The 21,300-nt window shown below is 39.3% G+C and overlaps 1 protein-coding gene across 6 annotated transcripts in view; it reads left to right on the forward strand.

Annotated features, from left to right (window-relative positions):
* Positions 1-21,300, forward strand: part of marchf8 (membrane-associated ring finger (C3HC4) 8) — an 86,488-nt gene that overhangs the window by 54,278 nt on the left and 10,910 nt on the right. For 5 of the 6 annotated variants that reach the window (XM_055029310.1, XM_055029312.1, XM_055029313.1 and 2 more), the window contains 3 exons: positions 7,105-7,155; positions 15,134-15,213; positions 16,124-16,999. In XM_055029310.1, the coding sequence (XP_054885285.1) occupies positions 7,105-7,155; positions 15,134-15,213; positions 16,124-16,999 (1,007 nt within the window). The remainder of the gene's footprint in view (positions 1-7,104; positions 7,156-15,133; positions 15,214-16,123; positions 17,000-21,300) is intronic. The other variant, XM_055029315.1, reaches the window with a different exon arrangement.

A 21,300-nucleotide genomic window follows, 5' to 3' on the forward strand; every position in this document is an offset into this window, starting at 1 on the left:
TCGTTTTTTTTAAACTTTTCTTCTTTTGGTGATCTTCTTGTCTATTCCTTTGGTTTGGATGCACAAACCGAGGGTTGTGTTGTTTTTTTTATGCTCTGTGCACTGTGAGATCGTAAACGTCTCGTCAGTCGTATAAAATCTCACTCAAATTTATGTACTTTTAAGGCCACAACGTAACTAAATGTAAAAATGTCACAAGGCATGAGTTATTTTTGCAAGACGCTGACTGAGTTTTGGTTTTGGTTGTTGTTCAGCTGATTGTTTCTGACTAACCTCAAAGGCCAGCACGATTCCTAATTGTTATTTTCTTACATACATACTTGTTTTCAGGACTTAATTGACCCAATACTGAAGCAGTCAGTGCAAAAGTTGTGAAAGATGACTCTTGGATGTGCCCAAATTAAGCAATAATTGCCTGCTTGGAAGTGAGTCCTTATTGACTTGACCTCCTGGTTTCTATTTTTATGTCTATGCTTTGTTGAGCATCTGAAGGAATAATTTTATCACTGGGTAGAATAGCATTAGTAACAATGATGCAGCTATTAGTCGGTACTGTGTTGGGCTAATTATCTGTAGCCTGACTTTCTCCTACAAGTCATAAATAACATGGGAGATTGAAACTGACTGCTGTGCTAATGAGGAAATGCGACTTTGCTGCAGATTTTGAAAACTCTTTCCTCAGATCTCTGTGTATTTATTCCTTTTTGTGGAGCAGCTCTGCCCTCTTCCCGTCTTGTATCTCACTTCTCCTTTTATGTACCGTAAACCCCCTAAAAACTCACTCCTGATCTGTTACTGTGGCTCTTATTGGTTGCTGAAGTAATTTTTGGTGATGTGTCCGTGAGAGCCTTTCTGAAGAATATCTGCTTTGACCTCAACCTGGTCACTGTCTCTGCTTTTCCACATCTTGTTTGGACATACTGATGTAATTATTCCTAAGATGAAGGGGATAATGTGTGGAGGAGGGGAAAAATGAGAAGAGGAGGAAGAGGAGAAGGTGGTAATGGGAAAACCACAAGAATACATCCTGTTGAGGATAACAACCTTCTTATTCATATAGAAGCGTATTTTCCCACATCTGTCTTTATCTAAGGATGGTGTGGTTTTATGATACCCACTGTCTCCTTTTGGGTTACAGATTGAATTTGTTAAGGGAAAGTGCCATTTCAGAGAAGAAAAGCTCTTTCAACTAAAGTCAAGTTGCTCTGTAGAAAGCCAGTACTTGGAGCACGTGTTTCATTTCCACTTCTGTCCGCACATCACGAACTCGCAGTTTTGAAAGTCCGTTTCCTTTATTTTCTGACAGCAATGATTTTTTAAAATTTTATGCTGTTTTAGATGATTGTGGTCAACCAGGCCCTAGTCGTCGTAGCACTGCATAGTTGAGATTTCTCATCTGGTTCTGTTCTGCTGCTCAGCTGCAGACTCACAGTCGGTCTCCATTTCCCCCCGAAGTGACCGTTTGACAACGGCGCAAACAGAAAGCCACAGAAAGGGCCCACTTCCCTTCCTGTAGGTGCTCTTTATTGTGGCTCGCCAGAATGAGCCACTCATGCTCAGGGAGGAAACAATGAATGCTGCGTTTGCTGGAATATCTTGTATTTCTGCACGTTGGTCCATGTCAGCTGTATTCTTCTGGGAAGCTGCATATTTAGGGAATGTTTTCTTTCCAAGTGGAGGGTTATGGTAAGGGATGACCTAATTTTTAGATTTGTGTTAGACAGAAAGATCAGACGCTAAGTACAGTCTGGTACAAATCATAAGCTTTACCCAGTTTTCCCTATCAGAGTAATGCCAGTTTTCAAAACCAAACGGCTGATTTCATTGGAAGTGAAATAGACATGTTTTCTGCCTGGAGGGGAAGTAATGGAGGGTTGCGTGTCACCTAAAACAAGCACAGCAGGAAATGCGTTGAACAGCATATTTAGTCCCAGCTCCCACCCTTCATAATGGTTCCATTAGGACTCTTAGGCTAATTCCCATTATGTAATTAATCATTTGGGACTAACTTTCAAATATCTGTGTTTTATTTTCCTTCCTATTCAGCTGTAATATATTAATTTTAGCTTATCGTATCATCTTCAGTTCGAAAACACTGTTCAAATAGCAAAACAAAAACTTTGTTTTTTAACTTTCATGTCTCCAAGAGGAGGATATTTCTTTTGACATTTTCATTTAAATATGCAACAAGTGACTTAAGTCGTTGGCAGAGGTTCACCTTCCAGATGTTGCTGGAAATACAGCCAGGACTGCAGTAGAAGGGTGTCTGTCCAACCCTGTGCATGCATTAGTGGCACAGTCAGTCTGGCCCTGCATTAGAACAAAAATATGTGGCTGAATATGAAATTCCACATGCAGCATTTCATGCACTTGTGAAAGAAGGTCCGAGCGTTAGATGAAATGAAAATAACTTCTGTGAAATATGGTGGTGGCAGCAGCATGCTGTGGGGAAGAGAAACTGCTAGAAGTGGTAAATGACTTTAGACTGGTAGAGAGGCTCATCATCCAGCCTCCAGAGTAACAGAGGCTGGATGATGAGCAAACCATTTGGACAGCTGCTGTCCAAAGGCAATGGTTGAAGAAACATTATTACGAGTGAAAATGGCCCTACAAATATTAGCATCATAGAATAATGCAAAGCATCTGACCTGAACTGTTTGCTGTTGGGCTTTATGTTCTAGTCGTACCTATAAGTGTTTACAGTCTGCAGTTTGTCAGTTTAGCAAACAGCTGCTCGCATAAGGTTGTGCTAATCGGCATCTTACTTGTTCCAGCTGTCTAAGTTGAAATTGTAGTTAATGAAGCTTCTTGTTGAGTAAGTGTACAACATCTTGCAAAAGCTCTTAAAGACGAGATGTCTTTCCAAACAATACAGTGGTACATTTGTCCCCCTCGCTCTTCATCTTATTTGGCTTTCAGAGGAAATGCCACAAAACATCTCCGCCTGGAAAACAAAATGGTTGTGGAAGCTTTCATTGCAACTTTCATAACTTTCTTTATGAAATTTATTTTAGAATATAGTTGATTTTATAAAATCTGGTTTTAGATGTTTGTCCCTTCTGTTAATAGCCTTACTGGCTGTAATTTGCAGGAAATCACATGAAATCAGCAATAAGCTTTAGCAGGATTTACTTCTATGGATCTAATAAATTATCTATTTATTTGAAATAGATAATTTACTTTTGTTTAAATTCTAACATCTCTTTGATTTTTGTAATATTTCACTCAGTTTTTACATGAGTGACTTCTGACAATCAAGTAATGTTCACACTAAAACTTTAATTCTCTTTCATTTCCTTTGCAAATTACAACACATGTCAAATCAACACTGATAACTGATGCCACACATTTCTAGTATGAAATCCAAACCCGTCCAAATTGTTCAAACCGATCCGGTTCATTCTAATGATGTGGTAACTTGCAGGTCAAATTGAATACTTCACGATTGGGTCACAATTATAGTGCTTTATGGTCAAATTATTGTATCATGCCGGTTGGTCCAATTATATCAAGTCATTGACTTTGCAGCAATCTCACATCCTGGTCAAGCATGAGGTGACAGTGGATAGAAAAACCAGACTTTTAATAGGAGGAAACCTCCAGAAGAGCCAGACTCAGTATAAGGGTTTATCTGGGGAAAATCAGTGCTCACCAACCTTGACTCCAATGTCCAATATGGCTGCTTGCTTATAGAGTGTACAATGATAAATTAAACAAAATCTCCTGAAATCATTTACTGTCTGCAACAGCCTTGTACCTGTGGCCTTGATATTTCACCTTTACCTTAGAATATTCCCTTGCTGCTTCACATTTGACAGAGAAAACAGGATTAAGAGCAAGTATTATTACTTTTGTGTATATTTTTGTTGTGCTTTTCAAGGTTTGATTGCCATACCTTGGGAAACTGAATTCTGTCAAGTTAGTTATTGATTTATTTTTTTTTTTTTTAACAAATTGTACCCTTGGAGAGCCTCACTCACCATGTTGTGGAAATTAAATGGGCCACACTGACAAAGTGAAGACAATAAAATGGAGTTGGTCACGTCATTTGCAAGTACAATCAAAAAGCAGATTTACTCTCCGGAGTAAATTAGCGAACCAGAAGTTGTGCTTGTAACAGGTTTTGTTTTAGATAACCGACCTTAAATGTTTTTTTTTTTTTCAAATCAAATTTGTTGACTTTGAGGTAGATTAGACCTGCTTTAGAATACACCAGGAAGAATATATCATATTTTCCACAATGCTAAAAACTAACAAAAAATGTTCAACCTAACATCTGTCCTCAGTCTACCTCCTGACTTATTGGATTTCAGAAAATCATAATTTTCTGAGGTGCCTTAAAAGTTAACAGTAATACTAACAATCCTGTAATTTGTTGTCAGACCTTTCAATTTCCTCTGAAAACAACATAGGACCTTGAGTTACTGTGCACCCTTTAAATATAAAAAATAAGCAAGAAGAAAAGAAGGAAGTTGTGTAGTGAGGTTCACTTTTATTTGAAGATTTCCAGTCATCTTAGAGGAAATGGGTTGTCAATTTCCAGACAACTCATTTATTTAATGTTTGAAGTTAACCCACACAAATGTAGAACATATTTTTCACACTCAAATGACCATTTTTCACAACAACATGGATAACCACGTCAAGTTCAAAACGCCAGGCATGGGTTCTCAAATTTTTGGGTAAAGATGCCACCGACAGTAAAGCGAGTCTTCAGACTACTGTCTTCACTCTGCATTCTTCGTTTAATTTGGTCTCAGAAATAAAATAAAACCTAACTTGTCAACATTTACAGAAAGGCCGAGAAAATTCGGTTCAACCACTTCAAGAGCCAACTTGGCTAATTGCAGTTGTGGTGAATCCAGACAGGGAAGAATTGTCAAACTTTCTATTGAGTGCATGGTGGAGCTAAACCTGCTGTCACTCTGTTGGTAAGATGATACTTCTTTAAGGATGGAGATTCAAACTGTTTCATACATGCAGCTGACATTTTTAGTTGGGTCAGCAGAGAATTATTAATTGTATTGATTCTGATTCTTCCAGGTGCTCCTGAGATATTAGAGACATTTTCTGTTGTGGTCAGAAGACTGTGAGAAAATTAAAGGTCACTGAAGAAGATGATAGATTTCTTATTTAGCCAAAGTAGGCTTACTCACCACAAATTGAGTCTTTTTTCCGTTTGGTTGTAGTTTAAAAATGAATGTCTATTTGGATTAATTTAGTGTTACTATTCAGTGTTTACATGTACACTTGCATAGTTGAAAGTAATTATGATTTCTTGCATTCGAGTTGGAGGATGGAGGAAATTTGGACAAGCCATTATCATGGCAACTAGACACAAAAGAGTGTGAATTGGTAGCTGCTTGTTGTATAATTTGAGTATGTAGACATCAGCTTCCCATCTGAGCAAAGATTTTTTTTTCACCACTTTATAAAGCAAATCTGCTGCCGTCACATAACATTAAAGACAAGTTTTGTATTTAATTATTTCCAATATTTTCACATAAGCGTGTGGTGTGATAGTAATCAATGTGTTTACCAATAATGCCTTTAAAGGGGAACCAAGCGGGGCGAAACTCCAGCTTTTGTTGAGAGAGCAGAAAGTTGTTCTTATTCTTTTTTAGGACATGGGAACATTTTCAGACAAAGTATGGAGAAAGAGATTTCACCACAAACTTTACAAGCAATGTTTGTTTCCAGTTTTTTATGTCTGATGTAAAAATTGAGGTCTGCGGTGTTGTGAAGACGGATGCACCATTGCACGCTCCCGTTGCTTCAAAACTCTTGGCAGAATATTGAATTTAATTGTTTTTCTAAGAACATTTGAAATTTTTCCTGTATAAAGCTGTCATTTTGTCAACTATTTTATTATATGTAAACATCTTTTTTAGTAATCTGCTTGACAACCATACAAATCACCCCCATCATTAGGTGTATTTGGCAATAAATTTGAACATTAGCCTTGGGCCTAAGCTCATTTTACACTTTACACTCCCTGCCAGGAATAGTGCAGCCTAGCCCATGGATCAGATTTCCACCTGCACTTGCTGGGATGCATCAGTGACGGCTTTATCCGATATAAAGTACGCCTGCTGCAAGTAAGACAGTGAGGTTGGGTTTTAGACATGATTTGCAATGCTGATGAATGTAATTCATCTAATTGGTGGTGGTCTTTTATTGTCACTGCAAGTACAGTATTATTAAGTCAAGGAAATATTGTAGACTGATCTCAAGATAAGTGTTAATGCAGTGTTCAAATCTTGAAGAAATTTTATAGTGGAAAAATAAGCGGTAATCACTTTTTAGTAACTGATTATTATTACATTCAGTGCTACTAATGTGTGGAATATTGAGTTATTGAGGAGTTTAGCTAGTGAAAAGCATAGAAGAACAGATTTTTACCCCTTTAAAACTTTAATTAACCTATACTTAACGTGGTGATGTTGAGAAAATGCTCCTCTGGTGCTAATTTATCTCAGCCAAGCTCTTCTCATGCTCGTTCTATGTGACCAGTCAATTTTAATCTGAGCTCTGGGTTATGTAACTATGATTGATTACTGATTAAGAAATCATGCCCGCTTTCACTGCCGATCCTGAATGAATCGGGACACGCCAGCAGCTGTTTATCCCAGCCTCTGATGCAAGCTGAGGACACAGAGTGGGAATCGGTGAAGCTTCGTAACGCATCTTGACAGCTTTGGAAGAATTTGCTTGTTCCGCTTTCTGGCTAATGATGCAAATAGTACGACACCATTTGATTTGGAGTTTGGACGATATGTTATGCATTTGGCGTCCTTTAGTCTCGTGGCTTAATAAATTGATTTGCGAACTTAAGAGACCAAGCAACCGAGATTCACTGGAACTCTAAGCTTTGATTGATTTATTTACTCTGTAAAATGTGTTGCCTCCAACGCATGAAAGCTGCTCCTTTTGCAGCACTTTTCATTAGAAATAAAATGTTCTTCATATGGTAATGTGACGTGTGTTCTCAGTGCAGGAAAAAAATGTGCATGCTGACCAGCAGTTATTCTTCATTTTGTTTTTAATGTGCTTTTATTTGTTCACTAAAATGCTTTTCTCCTCTTTTTATTTCTTTTTTTACAGAATGAAAAGCCTCTAGGTCATTCAGCTAGCAGATCCAGCAATATATCAAAGGTGAGTGACAACCATACAAATGAAAGAATCTATAAATTAAAGATGAAGGCAGATGGAAGGAGCTAACAGAGTGAAAACAGCTGGTAAAATTCCTTATTTCACGTCACATGGCCCTAGTCAGGGTCTGTTCGCTACTTGGTAAATCTTTTTCTTTATCCCTTTTTTTCTTCTTTCCTCTCATGCCACTGTACCTGTATTGAGTGAGGTGCCACCATGTCAGTCCACTCCTTCCTGAGCCTCTTAAGAGTATAAATGCTTTAGTTGGACTAATAGATGTCGGGAGTTATTTTGTCACCCGAGGACAGCTCCCAGCGGTTTTATTTGATTCACCAGCCACTCGCTCTTTAGACACGAGGAAGGTGGCATTTAATGCACCCAAGTGGCAAATTTATTGCTCATTTTCAGGGTAATGATTGTGGTTGGACATAAATACTACCTTATAGGAGAGCATTGAGCTTCATTAACAAGATGGGCTGCTTGTAAAATAAATAAATAAATAAGGTAAACTAATCATCTGAGTCAGAGCTGTATTAAACTTAACCGTTTCCTATTTGATTGAGCACAATTTAGAATTAAAGTTGAACATAAAATTTCATGACAGAATGTTTCTTCCTAGTTTATTTTTTATTTAAGGAAAGTTCTTTTGCGGTCAATATCAACGATCACTGGTGATATAACATTCTCCTTTTGTTGTACTTGGAGACTTTGCTACAGAAATTTGCAAGGTTAACACCAATTAAACTTATCAAAAGAGAAGTTGAGAATATTTTGAAAATGCCCACCTATAAACAGCTCAAATATTGTGTCTTACAGCTGGCAAAATATAACTGAGAAATTAATTTACTTCTGTCCCTCAAAAAGCGTAACTCATATCTTTAATAGTTTAATTCTGGTGCTTATCCCTAGCAGTCAGTTAACAGGAGGTGTCTTGGTCTGGTCATCAGCAGTTAAATATTTCAAGTTGTCGCTAAACTGAAATGTTTAGCGACAACTGAACATTTCCTGAATGAATCGGGAATAGTACCAGAGTATTATTCAAAAGTTAAGTGGAAGAAAATGGTGTAAAAATGTAATTGACTCAAGTGCACATACTTGGCAGTGAATTGCCATACTTCTCAGCATGCCAACATTTCTGCATTGTTTATTATTTTTAATGGGTAATGTTAAAAACTTATGCGAACCTACACTTTGAGTTCTTAATTTGCTGTTCGCCGTAATAATAGTAATCAACACTTGAAATATATCGCCCAATAGATCACCGTCTGCATAATGAATATACACAATTTATGATTGTCACCTTAAAAGAAAGCGTTTCTGTAATTTTGTCCCAGTCTCATTTTCATAAATAGGTTTAATGATATCCTCTCTTTGAGGACTTATATTCACTAATTCAGACCACGATTTCCTTGGCTGTCCCTAAGCAGACACATTGTCATTGAATGCCCTACCTAGACCATCATTCCTCTGACAAATGTGTGTGTTAAATGAAGTGATAGACATAAAGTATTAAGAATCCGCTTAAGTTTGACAGCTTTAATTAATATCCAGCAGTTGTGCTGCCAGATGGTGTTTCCTTTTCCCCCCTTCAGGGAAATGCGACTGACGGACAGGTTTTAAATTGGGATTAATTGTTCTCTGGATGGACGAGAGTGCTTATCTGTTTTTTTTTTAAAAAAAAGACTAAATTGGAAATCCAGACAAAGAAGTAACTCAATAAAATTTTTAACAGATGACGCCAATAGTCCAACTCGTTGCAGGGTTATTATACATTTTCTGCAGCGGTCTGTCTTTTCAAAACCATGTCTCCTCCAAGCTGCTTCAATTGAGATCTGCAAGAGTAGAGAAGTGAGATTTTTATTCATATATGCATTATATTTATAAATCTCCTCGCTCTCTGCTGTATTGGCAGGATGAGATGAAGTATTTTCATATTTTTGGCAGCGACTCAAATCTTCCCTTTGCAGCAAGAACACAAAATGTAGGTCAAGTTGATTTGTCTTGCAACACTGAATCACTGTGAAATACAGAACTGATTATGTGTTCTGTTAAATCGCACATGTGCCTTATTTTGAGGTGCCACAGATACAAGTTTTCATAAATAATCCTTGCTGAATTTCAGCTTCTTTAACTCGAGAGCTGGAAATGAGGACATCTAAGTGTTGCTGAGTTACCTCAAATGGCTCAGAATCGAACATTAGATCATGTCAGCTCATCAAAAAGAGAAAAGAATGCTGTTTTATCTAAATGTTGACCCACTTAACGGATAGGTCTGTATAAATAACTACAGCTTCAGCCTGGGAGGAGTATTTCATAACATCTTGGCACAACGGTCCACTTTAGAGCATCTGAGAGCTCGCACGTACAAAGAATTTATTCATGCTGTCGACGCATCCTGCTCCATTTTTGTGTTGATGACCTAACAAGATGCTTGTGATCCTTCCAACGAGGGGCTGCTTGATGTTTTCTGCGAAGTTTGCTGTGGTAATATGTCGAACCTGCAGATTTGCAGGCGTGTGCAAAACTACCAGAGGAATACCTGTCAGGAGAAACATAAGAGCCTCAGAAAATAGGAAAACATTTTAGCCAGAAGGTACGCTCTTTCATAAGCGTGATATTGCCTCCATCAATGGACTTGTCACTGTGGGGGTATAATGGTGCTGTGTGGATGGGACAAAAATGGATTGTCATAAAGCCAATTATTGTTGCATTATTTGCTCAATTCATGTTTATAAAGGTCATCAGAAAGAAAATGATCAGGAAATTGTGAAAGTGGTCAGATTTGAGTGCGCTTATATGTTTAGAAGCACCTCTGGATCATTATCTGAGCACATGGTGTGGGCTGAAGATTGCCCACCGATTTGGCATGAGTTGATTTTCCACCCGGCGAGGTCAGAAGGCTTAGCTGGAGCCCTTTCCCTGTTTAGCACAGAGCCAGGAAACTGGCAATGCCTCCCACATGGTTTTGGGAACGAATTAAACTATTAACAGTCCTCATAAGCCCACAAAGCAGCCACTCAGGATTCATTGGACTGCCACTGACATTCAGCGACGCATCTGGAGAAGCTATAAATTGAAGAGCTGCAGGTATGTTCACAGAATGGGCCCGTTTGCTTTAGCATTCTGCACAGTGTTGCCTTCCAGATCTCCACAAGGCTCTTTCTCTTCAGTTTGAGTAGCGCTCTTACAGCAGGCACCATGTAAAGTAAATTGTTCCCCGCCCTCTGCAAATCAGTTTTACTTTCTCCACCGCACTTTTGGCTCTTATTTGATTTATTTTCTGATCAGGCAGTTTTTGCTCCTCAGCTGAAAAAGGCAGCATGGGCTCCCAAATTACTGTCAGAGGGTTATTGGAGGAAAACAAAGTTGGAGAAAAAGATTAAACTACTATTTATAACTGATTTTACCCATTTTGAAAAAAATGACAAATTGTGGTACGTTTTTGATGCTGGCGCACATGTTTGTTTCAGTTTGACTAGAAAATCAGAACTCTGAGCTGACTGGTGGAAACCAGAAGGATTTGGTCACTGCAATGACTCATCAGTGCAATATCACTGACTTGGTGAACTTTCTACTGCAGAGAAAAACGAAGTACAAAGTTAATACAGATCGCACTCACAGGCAAATGACTGCTTTTTATCCAAGTAAAAAAAGAAGAAAGAAAACCAGGCTAATGTCTCAAATAATCGCAAAAAATACACAGATGGAAAGTGCTATGTGGAAAATCGGTACATGTAGGCGGTTTTATTAATTTTTAATAAGCTAAAACATTCCCTCTTCTAATAGAGTTCAAGCTGCCACAATTGAGGCTTGTCCAAATGTACAGCAGTTTTTCACACACACAGGGCCTTTGCTGAGGCAAAAACATAATTCAGTGTAAAGTGCCAGAGAAATAATTGGCCAATCAAGCAAATCAGCCTTTGACACTGACTACTGCTCTTAAGTTGTCCAATTTACATGCCTAAATGTCTTTCAAGAGTCTCACTGGGAAAGGAAAATGTTAGTACATCACTTCAATTTTAAGAAGTGGTCCAGAAAATATACCTCAGCCTGGGCTTCTGTCTGCCGACTATGGAAAAGTTTGCAGCTGTCCAGTGATTGAGTTTCACAGACACCTACCTCAGGTTGAGTGCTTACACAGCCCTGGGGTGTAATCACTATAGGCTGCTTCAATATTTAAACATCTCCTCGCTTCATCTCAGGTTTGAGCTGAATGACTTTCCCACAATACACCAGACATACAGTATTGCTCATCACAACGACAACAGGGACGTTTTATTAATGTGTTTTTCAGTGTGTGGTACTGCACCTATGATGTAAAGACGCTTAAACTATTTTGAGCTGCCAGATACAGTTCTGGGCTCCACAGACGATGAAAATGAAGATTTAAACACTGAATAAATGAACTGTTTACTCCAGTTTGCTTCATGTTTCAGCAGGGCCGTAATAAATGAGTTTTGTGATGAATCTGCATGAAGGTCAGAGATGGGTGTTAATCCAGCCTAATCAGCTACTGGCTGTGGCTTCAGGCCACACAGACCTTCCATCACTATGTCCTGCTTGTGGCCAGATGATATTTGTTTGGTTATTTTAACCCCCAGACAAGCACTGTTGTCAGCTTTTATCAGTGGCTGCCGATGGGACCTTGAGTGTAGATAAACAGTTTTTAAAAACACAGATTAAAGAAAAGAGATAAAAGTGATAGTGCTGAATGGCTGCCGGAGAGAGCAACTCTCTGACAAAGCCTTTTTCTGGCAATGCAATCTGGAAGAGTTAATGATTCCTCTCCCAAGCTTGCTCGATATCGAGTCTTATCAGTGGCTCTTATGTAATCGTGCTGACAGGCAGGACTGGAGAGATAACTTCTTCCTCAGCTTTCTCCTTGAGGAAATCATCAATAGAACTTTTAAATTGTTGTGATATGAAATTAATTTTGACGAGGCCAAGTTCACCCTGATGCCTTTTGTAATGGCGTTTTTATTTTTGTTTTTAACTCTGATTTTCATATCCTGTTTGTGTCTTTTTCACATTGGCTTTGTCTGTTTCGATCAAAAACATCACTTTTTGAGACACGAGGCAGGTGAGACGCACGGGGATTAAAAAGAAAATTGAGGAGGGAGATAAGAAAAAAGTCATTGTTGCTTAGTGGACACAGTTTTATCAAAACACAGAATGTTTGAGGTAAAACAGCACGTGTTGAGATGATGTTTCATAAAAGCCTGGAGATTCAGACAGATGGCAGGCAGTTAATCATTAAAATCTCAGGAATATCCTCGCCACCCTGTTGTCTGACTGTTCAGAGTCGCTGCTGGTTACTTATTGGCCAGCATGCGCGACTTTGCTGAGTGAATGATTGAAAGGAGCAAAGCTTTCAAAGATGACAAACCTCCAGAAGCTTTCTACAATAACGCCACCAAGGAATAACTTAGATAAATCATCTGTTTGTATCGGTGTGTTCTGGGTTGTTTTTTTGGGGGGGCATTTGTATTTCTAAACAATACAAAGTGGAACATATTTTGTGAAGTGGAAGGAAAATAATGCTCAACTTTCCATATTTTTAGATTGTTTGTATTCAGCCCACATGATGCATTGTTTTGTAGAACCACCTGTTTCTTTTTTTTTTTTGCAATTACTGCTGCAAGTGTTTCAGGCTATGTTTATCAGCTTTACACATCATGAGTGTGAACCATTTGCCTTTTAATGCAAATAGGCTCAGATTTTATCAGGTTTTATTGATTGTGTCTGTAAACATTCATCGTCTACACTTGCCACAGCTTCTGGATTATAATTTGTACTGCGCTTGGGGTTATTTTAACATGATGCATTCTCACACAGGCTGAAGTTTATAGCTACTGTACTTGAAGGATTAAATCTCGCCAAGTCTTCTGCAGCATCTTTTATTCTTCAGGAATTCCCTGCATTTTGTCGTCATTCGTACCAGCTTTTCATGAAGGCAAGATTTGTAATAGTTGTGCATTCAGTTAGTTTAAGTGCAAGGGCGTGGCCCTGCAAGTTTGCATTTTTTGTATGTTGGAATAAACAGAACTCCATGAAAAGGTTGATTTTTTTTTTTTTTTTTTTTTTTTTTTATAATTTAAATTGCTTCTCAACTTTTTCTCCATCCTCTCTGTGGTTTGTTTGTGCAATAATGTTCTCCAAACCCTAAAGCCTTCACAAAATCCTGGATTTATGAGATTAAATACCACACAGCTGAACCGTGTGCAAATAAAAATCTTTGAAATCCCAATACGATAAATTTGTGTTTTATTTAACGAGACAAGATGAGAATAAGCTCAATGGCTGCGTACTTTTACAACACACTGCTGTGTTATTACTAAGCTATCTTTTTAGTGTGATCTTTACACCTGAAATAGTTAAATATTAAACCAGGAGGAACAAATGGATTTGGTGAAACGGTAACTTTGGAAGACAATTAAAGAAAACCGGAACAAAGAAAAGAGTTTGGCCTTTGGTGTGAAGCTGAAAGCTTTTTTTTTTTTTAATTATAACTTTGCAGCATATGCACACACAGATTGCACATGCTCAAGGGCGTAGCTGGACATCGAGTTTTCCATTGATCCATGTTGGGTAATGAGCTATAAATTTCACTTTAGCAGGAAATGAAGTCGTTGGGTGTTTAGTCTCATGTTGAAAGTGTCTTTGTTAGATACTGAATCTCTGAGACCATGGTTTACACCTTATTTGCATCAATAAACACACAAGTGTTTAATTATGTTATTGAGTGAAACTGAAGTAAGAACTGAAAAAAGAAGTGGTCAGAAGACCGTTTCATGGTACATATAGACCTGTATCGAGTTACGATAATACAAGTTTAAAAGATGTGCAAGTTCTGTCTTGTTTCAAGACAAAAGATCAGAGTGATTGAGGAGACAAATCACTTTGTGTGAACCACATAAAGTGATTTGTGTGGTTCACAAATCACAGTGTGAACCACACAGTGATTTGTGCTAAGAAGAAGTGTAATTACCTCATTTGTTAAATTCTTCAAAGTGGGTGAATAATAGCAAAGTTCCTGGCTCTGAAGTAGTTTGGTAATCACTTCATTGCTTATACTTTGTCACAAAAAACTAGGTATTACTTTTCTAAGAGGTAATAGAAGCTACATAATGCTTCGTAAAAGTATTCATTCTTCCTGAATTATGTTACAACTGCAAACTTTTATGTTTTATAGCCATTTTATGTATTCTGTCTTGAAAATCCAGTAGCACTGGTAAAGGATGCATGGGTTTTAATATTATTTTACAAATACAACCTTAAAAATTATGCTCTGTATTGTATTTGGACAAGTAAAATTAAGGCCAGTTACATAATGGTATTTCAGCTGTTCACTCTGATGCACGTGTCTCTTTAACGTTTTGACTCAGATTTGAATGCACGTTTCCATCACCGGCTTGAAGTTTTATTTGTTAAAAGAAGTTTAATCTGCTTGTTTATATCCCATTAAATTCCGTGAACATTTTTACTTTACAATATTTTCCACAAGTATAAAAGCTTCAGGTCATTTAAACGTTGGTTCTACCTTCACCACCTGCAGCATCGTCTTTCCTCAGCACTGCATGTGGTCTCATCAGCATCTCTCCTCATGGTTGCCTGTTTTTTTTTTTTTCACCTCCTCTGTTCTGTTCTCAGACAGAATATTCATGCCACAACTCTAATCCAATAGATTAACTGTCAGTGTTGGGAATTTCCTCCTCCCCCCTCGTCTTCTTATCCTCTGCATCAGTATTCAACATGCTTTGATTCCTTCTGTAAAAAAAAAAAAGAAAAGAAAAACTAAATGGGATTCAGAAGCCTGATTGTTGTCACCCCACAAGACAACTACAGTCACTAGAAATATAACTGGGTGCGACGTGCGAGGTTATTTCAAGTTTATGTAACAGTAGAGTGTTGATGCTCACATTATGTCATTTTCTGTCTTGAACAGCCTTTTTCTTTTTCCCTGAATGTTTCTGTTCTCCAGGCGGGAAGCCCGACCTCAGTCAACGCCCCATGCAGTTTCTCAAGGACGTCCGTTTCCCCGTCCAGCCAGGACATCTGCAGGTACAAACTGCTTCAAATCTCTCTATTTACCCTTGACAGCTGTTTATAAATTGAATCTATTTCTGCAAATGTTACCGGTGAAGTTCCTCATCAGTGGGTGATGTTGGCTTTCCCTGTACTTTTAAGCTGCTTGTGAGTCTTCCTAGGGTTGCTTGTAAACTGCTGCAAAGTGTATTTTATCAGATCATCACTTACAGTTTGGATTGCAATAAGTTAGAATTTTATTGAAAATTTTATTTTAGGAATCTTGCTTTTTAAAAAAAAAAGACATTTATGGATTCATTATGCAGAGTGAGTCTGTCAAGTTTGATTATGGTCTACAGCCAAATAAAATTCAAGGTCAGATTCTTTTCTCAAATTACTTTGTTGGTAGAGTCCTGTTCAGACTGCTACATCCCACTATATTAATGGAAAATGTAATTGAAAGAAAATCTGTGGTAGAAAAGGGTGTACATACCACAAGTATATTTGCATCCTTGACAGGGTGTTTAAGCAGCTGGTGCATTTATTGAGCTAAGCCAGTTTTAAACAGAAATATTAGAAATACTTAACCTGAGCTGAGGAGAAAAATGAATGTCGCTCAGTGGTCAGAGTCCCTTCTCTAGATCATCATTATTAAATAAAGGGTTGCATTCATTTCACAGAAAGACATTATCTACTACGAGTTTAGCTTGGTGAATTGGTATGCTGAAGTCAATGAACTTTTAGATGATGTCCAGATCCAGTTTGAGATCAAAGTCAGCTAAAGTCAACCTCATCGTCCTTTTTGTTGTTTCTCCATTTTAAAGCACATGATTGTCCTTTCCATTTCTCTTTTTTTGTCTTTTTCTCCACTTTCTAATCCCATTGTCTATCATATGATCCTCTTTCATAAACACACACGCATAAACACAAACCTCCAACACTACAGCAGTCAGGATCAGGACACTCAGAAACAGACTGCGGTGGTCCTGTTGAACGCCAACGGTAAAATGTCTGACGGTCTTTCAGTGACCACCGTCTGCGCAGACTCCCTGCACGGCTCCAAGTGCACCAAGCAGAGAGACTGGCTGTCTCTGCTGCGCCCCGCCTCCGTCAGCATTCAGCCTAAAAACTCCCTCAAGTTTTCTCTGTCTCTGAATGACGTGGGTCAGCGGGTGGACACCCTTTGTCGCGGGCTGCACTTCATAGATCGCACATGCTCAGAGGGAGAGCTGGCTGTGAAGCCTGAGCATGCTGCGTGTCCCAACAGCAAAATCCTCAGAGACGACCCGGTCGCCAGGCCTAAGAGGGAGAGCAGGGATGCTCCACTTTCAACCCGCACCACTCTCCATCTTGTCCCCTCCCTCACTGACAACCACAAATACATGTTGGGCAACTTATCTGCTCCTGCTCCTCCTCCTCACCCCAGTGGTCTCCTCCAGCCTCTTCCCACTCCAGGCTCGAACTTCCTTCGTCTCCTCCTTCCCTTCTCCCGATCTTCCACCTCTGCCAGCCTGCAGTGCTCGGAGCTGGGAAGCTACGCCTCCCACCTCCACATCACCAAGTCCTGCAGCATGCTGCTAGAAGGCACAGAGTCAGGCTTCCTCTCACAAGGAGATGACAGTGTGTTCGAAGTGGAGCATAGTAGATCACCTTCCAAGGGAGCGAGCCAGACAACGACCCCAGAGACGGTCAGCGTGTCTGGGACTCTTCTAGCCCCGCTGTGCTATATGGACGAGGACACAGACCTGGAATGCTGTTCATCGCCTTTGACGGAGAAATCAGGGCCACTGTCACATTATTCTCTATCAGGGGACTGCTGCAGGTGGGTGATTGTCTGGATGGTCTACAGCCCTGAAACCCTCCATCGTACAGTTAATGTGGCGGTGCTCCCCAGAGACCAGTGGAGTAGTGGAGAGTTCCTCCTCCCGTAGCGTAATCACCCAGCCCAGCAGTGTCTGTCATTCAAAACTCTGCTCAGAGTGGAGCCGGTAATCAGAAGGACGCAGCACAGCTTTTCAGTGTTAGTAAAAAGTTTTTCCCTTCCTCCAGGTTTCTTTTGTTTTGTGCCATTTTTTATTTCAAAATTGTTGAAATCATCATCATTGTTGCTCCTTTTGTTAAATTCTTCATTCAGTGAAGTTAATCACTTTTTTTTTTTTTGGCTTAATTTCATTAGTTGTATCCAGACTAGTTACATGAAACAAACATTCATGTAAATAGGGTCCTTTGCAGGAGTTCTCAGCTCACCAGAATTACCATTAGACACATTAATGTCTAATGGTCAACCCGCACCGCATCTGGTCCTTTGGTCAGAAAAAGGTTTGAAAAGGGCCAAATACCAAATTTAAGGCACTGCAGACCTCATCTGATTCAGTTAATGCCAGACTTCAGCATTCAAGCGAAAGGAAATTATCAAGAAGAACACAAAATGTGCACATTCACCAGAAACATCTTCATAAATTTTAAAATATTCTGTGGACTGACTAGACTGAAGTGGCCATTTTTTGGAAGGTGTGTCTTCTTTTACATCTGGCATAAAAATCACAGCATCTGGCCATCAGTTTATGATCAGTTCATGAGCTCAAGCACAGTATGGAGCATAACAATGATCAAAAGTACACCAGTAAGTCCACCTCTGAATGACTAAAAATAAAAGAAATTGAATAATTTTGACTTCCATAATCTATGTTTGAAATTAAATCCCATTCAAATCCTTTACAGAGGATATCTGTGCTGACAAATTCCCCAATGTAGTGATGAAACTTGATTGGAAAACCATATAGTTTTAGGGGTGTTTCTTTTTTCACTTAGGACTTTATTTGGATGGCTTCTTTCTCATAAATGAAATCATACTTGGCAGCCTTTTTCATTACTTTTTTCTTTTTAATCTAAGACATTTAAGTGTGTCAAAACAAAAGAAAACTGTAAGGGAGCAAGTACTTTTTCACGTCGCTGAACGTAAACATCCCCTTCCCAACCACCAGGATTATTGTGTGTGTAGAACAAGATGTTGGTTGTGTTGTCATTTCATTCCATTTATTTTCACTGCATTGTTGTCTCAAGACTCTTCCATGTATTTTCTCCCCCAGGTCTGCTGTCAAGCTGTGTTTTTAAGAGTTTTTCATTTAGACTAGATCGATGATGGGGTAAAGTGTCTCTACAGTCTCAAGGAAAATGTGATTGATTTCGCTCAGATGTTTGAAGTTGAGAATAAGGGCTGGTGGGAATGCTCAGGGCAGCAGGTCAGTCCTGAAAATGTAATAGTTCTGACATGTGGAGCGTGTTTCTGTGGTAAGAAGTGGACAATAGATCTATTTAACACAGGTCTTGGACCACATGGCCAGTTGTGTGCAGCCTTACAAGGAATGATTTGATTGAAGATCAGGCAATAGATAATGATTAGTGGCCGAAAGCACGACACCGAGCCCGTCTGGGTTACACCGTCCGTTTGTCGATATTGTGACAGTTCACTGGACTGAAGTGATCTATGTCTTTCGCTCAGACAGACAACAATTATGTCTGTGTTGCCCCCTCAGCTATGGCCTGTACCTGCGCTCCTCTTACTTCATTACGTTAAAGGAGAAAAGAAACATGAGCTTAGATGTGGGCTGACACAGATCAGAGATCAAAAGAGATTATGGGCTTCAAATAGGCTGCGTAGCCTCCTATTGTACACACGTGTGCAAACATACACACCCTGTCCCAACCGCTCGGTCAGGTGGCCTGGAGTGTGAGCCAAGACCTGAGTTCACCTGAGGAAGTACCCAATCTTGTTTTTCCACTTTAATCATTAGCCAGGCCTTGATTAACAACACATTGCAGCGTTGGGAAAGGTCGTAAGGATTGTTCCGCATCTTGCCAGACAACAAAAAACACACCAAAGATCATTTCAGTAATCTTTCCGTTAACATTTAAAAACAATTCCTGTTGACTTTATTTTATATTTTATCAGGCTTTTGGTAGAAAATGTTACATTGCTTATAAAGTTGCTGCTACAAGGAATAAAACAGTGTTTCTCCTAAGTGCATTATTTTATTGGCATTACATTTTCATTCAATCACTTTGTAGGTTTTGTATTGCTTTTGCAATAGTAATAGTACTAATATGTATTAAAAAACAAGCTTGTTGTAATACAAATAAACACAGTCTTTAGCAATGACATGGAACATTGTTATATGGAATTCAATCCAGAAAACACCTTCAGCTTATAATATGACCAAGTTATAAGTTAAAGAAAAGTGTAAATAGATATTTAATCTATAGTAGATTTCATAAAATATATATCGAGCATGAAAATATGCCTTCACTTTTAGACCCTCTTTGCAAATATAGACTTGGTCCAACAGTTACAAAAGTAGCCAAAAATAAACAAAAAAACTACTAATCAGCTAAAAAGAAGAAACAACACATTTTTAATTTTAGCAGCCAAGGTTAGTTATTTGATCTGTGTGTTAGTATCCACGTTGAATGCTCAAAGCTCAATATCTCAAAATCCGGAACGACAAAATGTCTGTGTTGGTTGAAAAACAAAGTTCAAAACACACTTGGTGATGAGAGCAGGAGAGAGGGCAGGATTTTAAAGCGTCGTGCTAGAGACCGCAGTTCAGACATTTTGAATACCTCTGGAGAAAAGTATGAGGAAGCTGAATGAGGTTCCAAACGGGAAGAAAGCAAATGCCTCAGCAGGGACGTACTGTACTCTCGCAGGGCTTGTTTCTATCTCAGCTTGTAGTCCTTGTGATCTCTCAATTCTGTTTTGCTTCTCACATTTTCATGTTGACATACTTTGGCATCACCTCTAATGTAGTAAAATGACTGTGAAGGAAGGTGCGCTGTGGCTGCCCGAGTGATGCAAATTAAATTTCAGCTTCCCCTGCTAAATGCTTCTAGAATGAACTGTTTGTGGCAAAAATGCTGTCAGGTGCACATCACCCTGGATGACAAAGCAAGAATTGTTGATTTTTATCTTTAATGATGTCAACCTGTTTGCTGTTAGCACACAGTCTGCATTCGTGAGCAGACCCTTTTTTGTCTTTATTTTCTGAGCTCTTACACTTCAAGTGTAGGTGTAGGGATTTCATTGGGATTTTTTCCCTCCTACATTTAAAAAAAGCTAAATCTCTATCAGAATAATAATTTCTCATCTGTTCATGTCAAACACCAATTCTTCACACAAGCACCAACGTGGTCCATTTCCCCGAGCTGATTCCCCCCTTTGCTTCAATAGGAATACAGTATGCGTAGGATGAGAGTCTGTAGTTCATCATCTTATCTGTGGAAAATGTAAACAAAGCAGCCCACAAGCATAAAAAAGGCCTCCGCTGGAGATGCTAATTGCACCTCCTCTCTGCTTTAATCCGTTGCTCCTTCCACCGCCTCCTCTGTGGTAAATGACCTATTTTTATCCACCTTTGTTCACTTTCTTTTAATCTTGTGGCGCTTTGGCCAGATAAGGTCGAGGCTGCAAATAAGCATCATCCTGCTTGCTCTCTTCACTTTCTAACATGTGTAGGCGCATGTGCTTCTTCTCCTGCTCTTATCCTCTCTCGAACTGCGCGATAAAGGCGATCCCATCTGAATGCCACGCTCCCACTGCAATCTCCACCTTCGCCGCTTGTTTGCTCCGTGCTCTGCAGAGAGGTGTTGCACGGCTTCCTGCCGCAGCACGCAGAGACGGCGACGCTCCCTCACACATAACTCGGAGGGAAATGAGGGCTCGGGAAATCGACTGATTTTTCTTGTGGGTGTTTGTTTTTGATCCGTTTATCAATGAGGCCTCTGTGGACATGGGGGTCTTGTTGTTCTCCATTAGAGCAGTATTTAACTTCTTTTGTTTCCTTTGAGACATGTGACCGTCTTGCTGCCCAGTAGCTGGTCCGCGTCACAGTCTTCGCAGATCTTATCGGTTTTCTGCCGTCTCGTCTTTGAAATGGTTTGATAGAGATTATACGTTGCATTGACGAATCGATTTCCGTTCATTCAACCGTTTATTGATAGTTACAGCAATTTCAGACCCGGACTCACATGAGGACGAGTGCATTATGTCTACAATCTTTTGGACTGTGTCATCTGCACACACACACACACACACAAGACTGAAGTGAGACAATTACGCATGCCTCT

The sequence above is a fragment of the Poeciliopsis prolifica genome, unplaced genomic scaffold, assembly GCF_027474105.1.
Source record: "Poeciliopsis prolifica strain line A6 unplaced genomic scaffold, Auburn_PproV2 SCAFFOLD005, whole genome shotgun sequence".
Taxonomy (NCBI): Eukaryota; Metazoa; Chordata; class Actinopteri; order Cyprinodontiformes; family Poeciliidae; genus Poeciliopsis; species Poeciliopsis prolifica.